Raw genomic sequence first — 14,349 nt, 5'->3', positions numbered from 1 at the left:
CATGGGGGAAGAAAAATTCAAGGACATATTCAAAAACATTTTGAAAAATTCAAAAACATGAAAACGTTTTTTCAAATGAAAGGAAGGAGTAGCATTGAAACTTAAAACGAACAGAGATTATAACGCATATGAGGGGTTCTAAAAATACTTTAGCATAAAGAGCGAGGTATTTAGGAGGAGATAAATACCTCGCTCTTTATGCTAAAGTATTTTTAGTACTTTCAATTATTTATTCTACGGCCTTTCTGATTCAGGGGTCATTCTTAAAGAATTGGGACAAAACTTAAGATTTAGTGTAAAGAGCGAGGTATTAACGAGGATACAAACCCCCTTGTATACATAATAAAAATATAAGATTATGAAAGTTTGTTACGTAAGTTGCTAATTTATAAGTTACGTATAATTTTTACTAATAAAAACGTTCGTTAAAAATTAAAAGTTCTAGTTGCCTTTTTAAGCAACCGAAAAATTGGAGGGCAACTAGGCCTCCTTCTCCACCCCTTATTTCTCAAAATCGTCTGATCAAAACTAAGAGAAAGCCATTTAGCCAAAAAAAGAATTAATATACAAATTTCATTTTAATAATTTATGTGCGGAGAGCCGCTAAAGTTTGATTCTTTGTCACAATTCTACTTTTAAAACAATTAAAAACTTGACTCTTTGCCACAATTCTGCTTTTTAAAACAATTAAAAGCTTTAGCGTAAAGAGCGAGGCATTGCGGAGGGGACAAACCATTTTATATATGGAGTAATTTCTGTTCGTTTTAAGTTTTAATGTCGCTCCTTACTTTCAGCTAAAAAAATTAGTTTTTTTTTATTTAATCAACATAATAAGCCGATGATATATCGATTGCTATCAAAGTTCTATTTTTAGAGTGTCTGTTACTAATGTTGCTCCATTCTTACAGTTTGTTATTACAAACTGTTTGAAATGTTAGCACATAAATCAAAAAACTTAAAGAATTGAGCGTTAACTGCGCGTATTAGGTGTTTCAATTACAAATAGGAGAATTTGAAGAATTATTGGAGTTTCGATTAGGTACTAGAAATAAAGATTAAAGCCATTAGACAATTCCCAGAGTAAATACCCCCCCCCCTCTTACTCCCAACCGACCTTAATCATTAAACTACGATCGATTTAATCTATCTAGTTATATTAAAAATCCTATTATAAAAAGTACTAAGTCTTATGTTGTTTTTGTCAAGCAAAACAATCCTTCTACTGTTTTTTTTTTTTTGTTTGTTTAATGGATACAAAAGATTTTGATTTAACATGATTAGTTGTTCAATGAGCTGTGTTTCTGCATAATGCAGTATGTGTGAGCCGTTCCCCCCCCCACCCCAAAAAATGAAAGGTAAAAAAATTATGTGAAGCCTTGGCTTATAAGCTTACCTTTTCTTTCCTTATATTTTTTTTCCAAATAATAATTTGTGAAAATTTTGATTTGTAGGTTTATGCGACCGCAAGAGGATAAAGAAAGCTGGTTTAATCTTCTCGTTCTTCATCAAAATCGTGTTGCTCATGGCCCGAAAAACCATATACCTGAGTCATTTTTACCCAAATTCATGAACCTCGTCTTTTGGGGTCATGAACATGAATGTCTGGTTAAGGAGGAGTATAATCAGTTGCAAGATTTCTATGTTAGTCAACCTGGTACGCCTTCTCTCTTCTTAATTTTGTTTAAATTAATGTTATCTGACATTCCAGTCTAATCCATGTCGTTCTGTTTTTGTTTAAAAAACGGTGATGCGATTTTAAATATGTATTTAAAATCGATATACATATATATGTATATGCAAAGTGTAAATGTTTCTCATTCTTTGAAATTATAACACCTTTCTACATAAATTATGTATCTGTCGTATGTTTTAAATTAGTCTTTTTTTTCTGTCCTTGCTTCGGGGTTACACACAAAATCTCATCCCCAGTTTATTTTTAGGGCTTTTTTGTCACAGTTAATATAGCTGTCGGGAATTGTCGCACGATGGGTTGTTGGCCCGTGGTCTTGCTAAGGATGGTTAAGTGCTCTGCCGAAAGTTTTGTCGCTCAAAAATTAGTTAGAGGTGGATGTGTCCTTTTCTCAGCTTTATAAGATCGTTTCTTCTATTTAGCGAGTTGGGAAATAACACTTGAGACTTCACTCTCTACTGAGTCTGTGCGCTATGGTAGTGCTTGGATTATAAAAGGAAAACTCATAGCACTAGCCCTTTTACAAACTGTTTTGTGAATCCAGTTCTTGGTACCCAAAATGTGCTATCCCAATTCTGTGGTGTCATGTATAAAAAGGAGAAACATGAATTTTACCCATATCAAAATTGTAGGTGTCCTTATTTTTCAATGTAGGGACCTCCAAACCCCCCAGTGAAAAATTTCCGACAAAGACCATTTCAGTGGTTTAGTTTTATTTCAGTTGACCGTCATTTTTTCTTAGGGATTTTATGCTCCTTTTCAGAATTCTCAAAATTTCTTCACGTGTTTGAAAATTACTGATAAAATCCAATCAGAAATGAAAAATAAGATTTTTAAAACAGTGTTACATGAAAAATATTTGTCACCAAACATTTTCTTTAAAAGCCCGTTTGTTTTTAACTTCGGCTGCTATGGGCAGTGGCTCACTCTATGCTTGATTGCCGCTATTGCTGCAACAATAGTTGGGTGTCTAGCCAAAGTATCAATATCTATGTACAGTTGACAACAGCCAATAGAAGGAGTATTTTTAATGTTTTGCATCTTGAATATCTTTTAATTTTTATTGGACGGTGCAGGTAGCAGCGTAGCTACATCTTTAGTTCCTGGGGAGATGAAACAGAAAGCAGTCGGAATTCTGCGTCTCCATAAGAACAAGGTGTTTGAAATTGAAGAAGTACCCCTGAAAACTGTTCGTCCACTTATCATTGGCAATCTTAGCGTCACAGGATTATCGGAAGACACTTCTGAAGAAGAAATTTCTGATCTTATAGCTGAAGAGGTAATATTGGTCATTTTGTAAAATAAACTGATATAAATAGCGACGAAGACCACACTTCCTTTCCATCATAAACTCAAACAACAGGTAGAACGGTAGAAAAACCAGAATTTAAAAAAAACGTCTACAACAACTTAAGATTACATAACCAAAGCTTTAAATTCTAAAGCACTAATAACTCTTTTGATTCTGCTTTAAGCAGCCATGTTTTATTTACCCCGCCAATACAATACTTATGCAATACAATACACTAAATACTTTATACACGAATTTATTTAAAAACGAGTTGACAAATTATATTACAAAACCAGTAGTCAATACCAGTGAACCTGTTACTGAAAGACCTTTGAGGTTAGCTTCCAAAAATGCGAGAATAGCATTGAAAGTGCTTTCTTAATTATTTTTATTTCACTTTTATAAAATTGCCTCGTTTCACCTCATTTTATTTCTCAGTCCTACTTAAGCTTCGTTGAAGTGAGGATTCTGGTACTGTTAAAAAAAAAAGTTTTAAAGGTTGTATTTCACTGCAGTTTTTCTCATATATTCTTTCGTGTTTTGCTGAGGACGACCCTTGGATATAGGGTCGAAATATTCATTTGAGGTTAGAGTTTCACTGTTTTACAAAAAATTCCTATTGTTCCACCTATTGTTTGTGTTCAAAAGTGATATATATTTAAGTCACTTTCTGACTATAACTAAATAAAAAAAAAGAAAAAAAAAGAGGAAACTACGAGTAAAAGCATTGTATCTGACCATATAGCTGAAGAGGTTATTTAAGCTCCTTGCAAAACTAACTAATTTTGTTTTAAGTCATGCTAACATTGTAGGTTAAGTCTTATTAGTAAGAGGTTTCTGAAACTGCACTCGCTTAAAGTAGACACCGTTAATGTGACTTTTAGATAGTGTATTAAAAATGATACTATGTAATTTACTTTTACTATTTTAAAATTCAAATATCACATAAGCACGGGAAGATTTGTAAAAAAAAGAAGAAATTATATTTAGACCTTATCTTTAAAAATATTAGCTTTGAATTTCATGATTGCATCACCAGTTAGTCCAGGTTGTCCAAAAGAAAGATTTAATAGACTACATTAAGCTTAACTTTGGAAGACTAGCTCCTCTTTTTCTTCCAGCCATCATTTCTGACATAAATTTTCCATCCTAAATATGGCGTGTGGATCAGGGGGAAGAAGGATAAAAAACTCCTATCGTTTACGAACTGCAAACTGAATAGTTTGTACTAATAATTTTTTTTTAGCAATACAAGTTTTAGGCCTCACGTTTGCACCCTGATTTCAATGACGCCCCTAAAATTGAATGTAAATAATTTTTAAATTCAAAAGTAAACTTGAAACTCATCTTAGGTGATACGAATTTACTGCGAATTCTATATATTTAGAAAGAAATTTTAAGATTGTATTAAATTCTGTTAAGATTGCACTAAGATGTATTATGGATTTTAAGGCGTATTGCAAAAAAAAAACACTTAAGAAAGGGGTTTTTTGTAGGACATGCTTCGTGTGCCGGAGCAATGAATAGAAGCCTTGAAAGTTACAAGATTGTCTGTAGATTCACATATTGAGGAAAACACGTATAAAACGAGTAAAACAGTTAAGGTCCGGACCGTTTCACTAGTTTGTGTCAATATGGTAAATTTGGTGGTGTCAATTGGGGTGGGGCATCCCTTCTAGATTTTGGTAAATATCCTTACTGGTATTTTCCTGAAAATGACATTTTGATATTTACATAGAAAAAATTTTTTTTTACATTTTTTAAAAAAACCATTATTTTACAGTCCATTACTGTTCCTAGTATCGAATTGCCTAGAACTATGAATTGCTGTGTTTCAACTAAGGTATAGTGAATGCATCCTAACGTTGTCAATTTTGCTAGGTCAACTAGAACTCTTAAGATTAGTGTTAATAATAGTCTGACATTAGTATTGCAATAACATTATCTTTCTTACGCACAACGCAAGCAGGAATTTGTTTTGGGAAAAAAGACGAAATTGGGAAAAATGATGAATGTGAGAAAAAATGGAAATTTTAAGGACAACTAAGAAGTTTCTGACATTGCTAGAAAGTCCTCCTCCCCGCCCTGCGTGTATACATTCCGCTACAAAATTCGTCAAACCCTATTGTCAATACTTCAGGCTATAGTTCATCCTTGCAGTGTTAACATATCCAAAATTCTGATTTTAACATAAACTAATACTAACATTAGTTCCGATTTAATGTAAATTTATATCGTTTTTGATTTAGAAAATATATCAGTATACTGACGATGTACTTCTGGCTGTTTCTGCATGTGTATATTTTATCATTGTTATTTGCTTGTATTTTTTGTTTGCTTTAAGTCACAGTGGTAAGGCGCGGGTTCGACTCCTGGCGAAGCCTGCTATTTGGTTTGGGACGGGGGTCATTAGTGTGGCTCTGTAAGCTCAACAAGAGTCGAACCAGTTCTAAATGGGTACTTGGGAAAATCTGGGGAAGGTAAGCAGGAAGGGTGTGTGAAAGTACAGAATGGCTGGCCCCTAACTCCCATCCTCATTGCACTTCCTGGGTGATGAGCCGCGAAATGGGGATCAACGCCGCTGTCATACTTACTTACAGTGGTAGACACATTGTACAAAAAAAGGTATCCCAGGCTCTGAATTTGGTTGCAAAAAAAAAGATGAAGCGTTTTCACTTCAATATTTGTCCCTAATTTTATAAAATATAGATGTATAAAATGTCCAAATGTTATAAAATTTATTTATCGCACAGTTTATGGCAATGAGTAGCAGGTAGGGTGGCCCTTGCCAACAGAAGACAAAACTCTAAAAATATAAGTCTCTCATCAATATACGCTTAAAAAAAAATTTTTTTATGATGACTCAAAGTGCTAAAAGTTTAAAGTTACCTTTCGAAACTTACTAGCATAAGAAAATACGTTTTAATTCAGAAACACCCTCAAAAAAGGGGAGGGAATCATGATCAAAATTATGTAGCATTCAGTATGCATGAGAACCCTAGAGTCGAGGTATATGGTACTCTTAGAGATGAGTATTTCTTGAACTTATCCTTTGAACAGGACTAGTGGTCAGCTGAACTTCTTCTTTTCTAAATGACAAATCTACCAAAGTTAATATTTTTCAGTTAAAGGAACTGTTTGTGAGACCGGAGCTGTTACTTGTGTCTGAATGCTCTTCCGTTTCGAACTGAGACTGAGTAATTATTTGCCACCGTGGTAGTGAGCTGATCTATTGGTAACATAAACTTGGTATATTACGAATTGTTCTCAGTTTAATCATATATTTTAAATTTCTTTCCAGATAAACAACCTGATCGAAATGTCAAAGAATAAAGTCACCGGTCACCCTGATCAGCCAACATTGCCGCTTGTCCGGCTGAACATTGAGTATGAGCTTGAATCCCAAATGATTAGCACCACATTATTTGGGCGAAGATTTCAAGATTTAGTGGCTAATCCAAGTGATATCTTGAAGTTTAAGAAGGTGTTGCCGGGTAAACAGTCCAAAGAAGGCATTCTAGACGCTGATGCTCTTGAAGACGCTTTTCAGGTATGTTTAGCTTTATGCTTCTTTGCCAAAAAGCACAGACGACTCTACAAAAAATGTTTGCAACTACTACTACTCCTACTACTACTACTACTACTACTATAGTAGTAGTAGGAGTAGTAGTAATAGTAGTAGCAGTAGTAGTAGTAATAGTAGCAGTTGTAGTAGCAGTAGTGGTAGTAGTAGTAGTAGTAGTAGTAGTAGTAGTAGTAGTAGTAGCAGTAGGAGGAGTAGAAACGGTAATAGTAGTAATAGTAGTAATAGTATTAGTAGTAATGGTAGTAGGAGTAGCAGTAGTAGTAATAGTAATAGTAGTAGTAGTAGTAGTAGTAGTAGTAGTAGAAGCAGTAGTAGTAGTAGTTGTAGTAGTAGTTCTCACTACTGCGACTCCTAATATAGTAGTAGCAGTAATAATAGTAGTAGCAGTAGTAGTGCTAGTAGTAGTAATAGCAATAGTAGTAGCAGCAGTAGTAGTAGGAGTAGGAATCGTAGTAGCAGTAGTAGTAGTAGTAGTAGTACTACTACTACTACTATTCCTACTACTTCTACTACTACTACTACTCCTACTCTTACTATAACTTCAGGCAAAAAAGGAAAGGTGGAAGCAACTTTTAATTCAAATTACGAGGATTAAAGAGTCTTACGAAAAAAAATGTTAAAATTAGATAGTTATTACCTATGAAATTTGAAAGTAACGTCCCGCTTATTGATTCAAGGTAGACAGAATTAATTGAAAGAAGGCTTCTAACGTACAGTTGTCTTTCTTATTCTATTTTTTTATACCTTATAATAGTCTTCTGCTAAAATCGGGTCGTCTGAGCCTGACCGATGATCTTTGGGATTAAAATAAAAGGAACAATTTGCTATGTAACCTTAGGAAATCTAACAAACAAAATAAATCGTATGATGTGCTCTTCTTGAAGATAAGCAGCTCCCTGTGCTCCTTGGATGCTGTATCAATAAATTTCTGTTAGAGAACCAATGATATCTCAAAGCAAAAATGAATTTCTAATTCTTGAGAATTCATATTTTTAAACCCTGGGGGGACGTAGGAAGTACATGGAGGAAGCTTTAACCCTAATTTTCTTCGACCTGTGTAGATGGCTTGTTTCCCTTGTATGCTTTTACTTAACTGAATATCCTTAAACCCATAGGTATCAATCGGTATCTCTAATTTTAGATGCCTTTAGTATTTTTGGTACCGGAATTATCAAAATACTCCTCTAACTTTAAATGTAGAGGCTACCAACCTTGGTATAAAAAAATCTTAAGTTTTTCTATTTTTGACGAAAAACGGTCGGAGTTGCTTTTTCTTGGTTGTAGGGCCCCCTAAGGGGTCCGAGTCCTTTCCCATAATGTTGGTGTTTAAAAAAAATATTGGATTCAAGAAATTTTATTCCACAAAATTAGGACTGAAGTACTCTTTCTGACAAGTTGCAATGATGGTAGTTAATTTGACATTTAAACTTCGGACAGAACATTGAAACAAAACCAATGCCAAATCTTTTTAAGGTCCGTTTTCATCTTTAATTTTTGTTCTTTACCAGGATCCAAACTCTTGTTTCTTTTCAGAGTTTATAAGGGAAATCTGGAAATTTTTTTTTATAATTCAGGAAACGTCTAATTATTCCACCAAGTATGCTTGACCACAATGTGTGTAAAACTCATTGATGATAAAAATAGCACATGTCTCCTTTGTTGTTGCAACCACTTAGATTTGACTTAAAACAGCTAAGAATAAAGATTAAAATATTTTTCATATAAACTTTTCAAGAAGAATCCTAGTTGTATACAGAAAACCTATTATGTGTATTTTGATCACTTGGAGTCTGAAACTTCAAACGAGATGCCAAATCCATTTTCTTAGTGAGTGTTGTGAGTTAGTGAGTTAGTAATGAGTGATCTAGTGAGTTAGTGAGTGAGTGAGTGTTCGTCATTTTCTTATTTCGTTGCCTTTTATTTCAGGTGTCTGGTATTTGTAGGAAAATTAACCATAGCGTTGAAGATTATGCCTTATCTGGCTTTTTACACTTTTGAGCTTATTTCTCACTGCCAAAACCGTTTGGTAAGCCGTTTTCAAATGGATGATGAAAAGGGCAGTTTATATTCAATCACAGTTTTCTCCTGATCTGTGCTGCCCACTTGATCTTGCTTTTAATAATATATTTGTCTCTCGAATATCTAAAACTGGATCAAAGAGTATGGCCAACTTGTCAGAGTGAAAACTCGCGCTATTATCAAACAGAAAACACCAACACCGTCTAGCATGTGGTGTTTCTTGGCATTTTTTTGACTTTTCAGTTGTGATTTTCTTTAAAACTAATAGTTCTGTGATGTCTGTGAGTGTTTGATCTTAGCTTGGTAACACGACACCCAGAGACTTATTGCTACAGTAATTTAGCCAGTTGCACTAATTAAACTGATTTTGCTTTATTATTACGCTTTTGAAAAATACCAAAAAACGCCAAAGGCTAAACGGCATTGGGGGTTTTTCGGTAGGCACTAGCGCCAGTTTTTATTCTTGTATGTTATGTTTGGTCTGGGCCGTAAAGATCATCTGTTTATCATCTTATCTGTATAGCAATATTTTTTTTTGGCATTTTGAAATTACCTCAGGAGTTGGAGAATGTTGGATATAACTTTTAGCCGTGACAGTGCGATATATCTGATGTCTAGAAGTTTATTAGAAGCTTGAAACTGGAGGATGCGACGAATTATAAAATAGTTCTGACTTTAGCCAACTTGTTAAAAGAAATTCTTTTAATTGACGCATACCCTAAAAGTAAAAGAAATTTTTTCCCTGCTGCCTGGAAAACTGAATTTTTGCAAGGCTAAAAATGAAAGCATGGGGTGGTGATGAAGTAGAAAGTCGTCCTTGAATAGTTACAAAATGTGATACGACTGTTTTACAGTCCCTTTTTTGTTTTAAATATGTTTTCAATTTTTTCCTAACAATTCAAATTTATACCCAAATACTTTATGCTAGCAAACACTTCTAGTAAAGGTTAAGACAGAGACCATGAAAACCTTTCGTTCAAACTATCAGTGCCGATAGCTATTTGTGTATGATGAGAACCAATCCTGTAAACAGATTTTCTAAAGATTTGATTCTCTAAACACATGAAATTCTGTAAAACTGATTAAAAATAGTATAGTCTCAAGTCTGGGTATGATTGGGTGATCAAAACGCACCTGAGGTTTTGAGTGAATGTTATAGAAAGTATTTGTTTCTAATTCAGATGTTCAAGATCAGTTTATGGAAGACATAGATAGAAACAGGATCCTAATGATTAAATATGATGCGAGTAAATTGCTTATTGTTTCATTTCTTTAAGTGCCAACCGTATCAACCTTAAAGTTAGAGCGGATTTTATTACTTAGCGTGTTGCCAAATATGCTTTGACTCACAGCTGCATCCGGTCCATTTGTCCTCAAGTTCCATTTTTCACTGAATAGCCTCCTTGATAGTTCCTGTTTGTTCACCTGCCCACACTTTTATCGAAAGAGATGTTACACTCAATTCCTCTGTAAAATAACTGTTATAAATAGGGGTTCCTGTTGAGGCCTGTCACTTCTTCGAAGTACCTTCCCTCACCTCTTTATACGTTAAAAATAGTAGGGAAATCTCGGACTTGCTGCTGTCGTTGTAGGGGCCATTGTTCATATGAAATATTATATTGTTGTTTGGATAGATCATTTTCAAAATGCCGAACTTTTGCTTATCCATTGTAATTGTTTATCCTCTATTTATAAATTTAATCAAAATTATTTGTCTGAGTTAATTAACATCCTAGTCCTTACTCTTTTTTGTTTACACTGTTTAATAACTGTATCGGGTTATTTCCTTATATCTTACCTACCTCCAACTGAGAACAAAGCTAAGATCTCACATCGAATCGAAGTTAAATTTACTACTTTTATTGCTTAAATAACCTTAAAAACCTAACTATGCCACGTGTAGGACTCGTATATAGGATCGAACTGTTATATAGTTTTTCGAAAAAAGAAGGAAGAATATTACTTTTAGAAAGTGAATATTACGAGTAACGAGCGTCACTCGTATATCACTGATGTATTATACGAGTATTTGCTGTATTTATGTCTTTATGTAGACTCGTTTGTTTGCCAAATAGAATGATCTAGAGTTAGGGGAGAGGGTATTACAAATGTACATTCTGAATGGTTATCACACTCTTGAGAAAGTGAATGCATATCAAAATCTGGTTTCTACTCATTCTGGTCGCTTTTTAAAACAAGAGTGGCTATATTTACACAAAGCACAATTTAAGAGCCTAAAGTTTTTATTTTTCTTTGTGAAATATCAAGTTTAAAAAGGTTTTTGTTGCCTACGGAAGAAATTGGAAAACCCATTCCGTATGTCTTTTATTGTATCTCCTGTGTAATTTTATTACTTTTTTTACTTATTCTTATTATTCTACACTTTCTTTTTCTAATGGATTTCTAGTTTACTTTCATAGCTACTGTAGATAAATATACCTAAGGTGATATAATTTTTACTTATCTATTTAGAATGCCTCCTTAAACGAAAGAGTTGAGAGTCTGGTAGAAGACTATTTTAAGAACTCGGAAAAACCACTTCATTTACTAAGCGAAAGAGGTCTCTCAGAAGCCGTTCGTCTTTTTACCGACAAGGAAGATAAAGATGCTTTAGAGAAGATTGTCGAGTAAGTATTGGGATGATTGCCAAGTCTTTAGCCTACTAAGTAGGGTAAAGCACCAGATTCGACCGTTAAGCTGGTGGCTTTACAATGTCATAGGTATCAAATAATGCCTTTTTCTAAAGTGGTAACATGTATCTTTTCTATGTGGATGAGATGTCCTGCGTTGAACCAGTGCTTCAATCTTGATTGGAGATAAGTGACCTAGGGTTCAATTCTCGCGTGCGTAAAGGCACAAGGACCTTTGTATTAAGTGCTGTTAACCACGAAATATATGAAAAATGTTTTCAAGGTTCAGTCTACAATGAGATTTAACTTATAAAAAAAAAGAAACACGAGGTAATTAAACTTAAAATACTTTCTGTATTATATTCTTGTCCTAAGACGAGTGTAAGGAAAAAAATTGTGCGGATAATTTATGACAAAACGCACGTTGAGACCCACAACCATAAAAGATTCTTCACTAAAATAACAGTATGGCTCTCACTTTTCTCTTCGATGCAACTAGACGCCTCCTAAATATGTAAGCTTATCTAATACTAACGCTAGGGTTCCTCCTTTCCCTCCCGAGCTTTCTACCATCTCACCTATTTAAATTAACAAAAAAAAATCAAAAACATCAAGTGCCATAATATTGATAGGTAAAACATAAATCTAAGATTTTGTCTCATTTTAATTGTCAATAACTTTTTGATCTTTAGCTATATTTTTATTTGTTTTTATTTTTTGAAAGACCCAATGGAACTGCTGTACTGCAGCTTTTCGGGAAACATATTCTATGCTCCAACATATTGTATACCCAAGGAAACACTAGAATGCACTTCTTGAGTTCATTCATTTTGCTCGTTACTCCTTGTAAAGTGAAAATTTGTTTTTAAATCTTTTCTTGTGACCTCTTTTCACCCCGTTCTGGGACGACCTGCTTTTCATTTAGCCCCATATGAATGGGCAAAAGTACAATTTTTGCAATTTATCATCTTTCATCCATAAAACGTGGCCTAGCCATATAAATATTTCTCTTATTATAGCCCTAGAGAATGGGATCAAGTCACATTTTTTTTACAGCTTGTTGTTTATATTGGTTTAGTCGAAGGTGTTTCGGGAAAAGACTTAGCATATCTTCATGAACCTTTATAAATTCCTGCATTTCAGGATCATACCTGACGATTGTCTTTACCGTGGCTTCCCTTATTCTAATCTTAGTTCGAAGATCTGTCTTTCTAATCCTTCAATCCTTTCTATCTGCAAAAAAATACCCTGCGCTTTGGCTATTCTAATTTTCGCACCTTTACTTCACCCACTATCGTTACTGATAATCACAATAATATGAGTAATTATAGCACTCAATTATAAGTTAATTTGCTGCTGGAAAATTATAGATTATATCTAAAAGAAAATTACCGAGTTGAATTAGTTTTCTGAGGACTGGTGTCGTTATAATAGTAACATTGTTTAGGAAAAATCTAACTGGACTAAGAAAATGTAAATAAAAAAAATAACTGGCTTAAAACAAAAACACACGCACAGCATCGTCCATCAGGAGATGAGATTTTGTTTTTTCCATCTGAGAGGTAATGGTCATGAATATGTCAGTCTAGCATCTCTCAGCTTATTTGGAACTCAGGTTAAGATGTGTATACAACCTAATTCTGGTGAGAATTTGTAAAGTCTACCGGAGCCAATTATTAAATTATAAATATTATAATTATAAATATAATTATAAATATTTATAATATATATTATAAATATTATAAATATTTATAACATTTATAAATTATAAATATTATAAATATTTTTTTATAAGCACGCAAAATGTAAGCAATGGAATATGGCGTATTTAAGATTGCCGCAAAGTTGGATCAGTATTTTCTTGATTTAAATGGGAGAGCGGCTGTCTTCCAAGTCTTCCCCTATTCAAGATAATGTTAGTGAAAACCAGCTCAATTTGATCCAAAAAATGAAAGGAAAAATGACCTTTTTCTATATCAACCTAACATACTTGACTACTTCATGGCCTAACATTATGTCGTAAAGTGATTTGCTTGCTAAGGTAGGTTTCAAAATGGTGAATATTAAAGAAATACACTTTATAAAGTGAATAGTCTCAAAATTTGTTCCGACAGAAAACAGTGCTTGTTCCACCCCGCTCACAAATACTGACATCACTGACAAATAATGTCTTTTGCTTAGCTAAAACGATTCAAATCATTTCAGCTATTTAACGCATACAAAAAACAGCTAGTCTTCATGGAAATGATAATTCCAATGATGGAAACAGGGAAATTCACTATTTTTCATGGTATACAGATACACTAATAGCTATCCTTGAAGCCATCTTTTCAGAAGCAAATTTGTACTGATGTCGCTGAGGGGAGTCATTGTAGTAAACAGGCGATTGCAAGAATTGCTCTTTCTGACTTACTAGAAATATAGCGGAATATACAGAAATGGCTTGGAAATTTTTGCCTGTATTATGACATACCACTGCTGAAACACACGATTTTTGTGGTACTGCAAAATCTCTGTGTTGGAGGCGATCATTTTCAATCTCTATTGTAGTGGAATACATATCTTACTTACTTGTACTTGTTGCACGCTCAAGCTGCATCCAGGCTTATCTTGGCATCCAGCAGACGACGACATATCTTCTTCCAGAGGTTTCGCTGGAGGGTCGCAGGCTCTACGATCTCCAGCCACTGATGATCCATGTAATGGCTGTATTTTATGAATCTTTCGATTGGCTCCTGATTAAACTTTACTGTTGTGACCCACGTCTGCTTTTGGCCTCCTGCTCTCTTCTTCCATGTGGGAAGTGGCAGATAAATAAACCCGTAGATCATATAAAGCGTTCATGTGCTCATCTAACATACACAGTAAGTACCACTTTTGACACTGACAGGAAACTCCCTCATCCAATTTTGATACATTCAAAATGTCGAAACCAACAATAAAGGGAATGTTTGCCATGATCTCCCTCATTCTGTTGTTCATCCCGCTCTGTTGCAAGTCCTTTTTCCTTTCGAATAGAAAAATTTAGCCGTATTCATGTATATAAGCTCGATTGATTTCCCTAGTAATTGCTCTGGTGTCACACTGAGTAAACCCCTAGGAGTATTGCATATCGGTAGCAACCCATCTGGAT

At 34.2% G+C, this 14,349-nt stretch overlaps 1 protein-coding gene across 5 annotated transcripts in view; it reads left to right on the top strand.

The window, feature by feature from the left end:
- Positions 1-14,349, top strand: part of LOC136026043 (double-strand break repair protein MRE11-like) — a 73,614-nt gene that overhangs the window by 47,946 nt on the left and 11,319 nt on the right. For all 5 annotated transcript variants that reach the window (XM_065702213.1, XM_065702212.1, XM_065702215.1 and 2 more), the window contains 4 exons: positions 1,452-1,654; positions 2,767-2,969; positions 6,283-6,531; positions 11,059-11,213. In XM_065702213.1, the coding sequence (XP_065558285.1) occupies positions 1,452-1,654; positions 2,767-2,969; positions 6,283-6,531; positions 11,059-11,213 (810 nt within the window). The remainder of the gene's footprint in view (positions 1-1,451; positions 1,655-2,766; positions 2,970-6,282; positions 6,532-11,058; positions 11,214-14,349) is intronic.

This window comes from Artemia franciscana, chromosome 4, assembly GCF_032884065.1.
Source record: "Artemia franciscana chromosome 4, ASM3288406v1, whole genome shotgun sequence".
NCBI classification, from domain to species: domain Eukaryota; kingdom Metazoa; phylum Arthropoda; class Branchiopoda; order Anostraca; family Artemiidae; genus Artemia; species Artemia franciscana.
The sequence above is the reverse complement of the archived record's forward strand: the minus strand, read 5'-3'. Positions and strand labels throughout refer to the sequence as shown.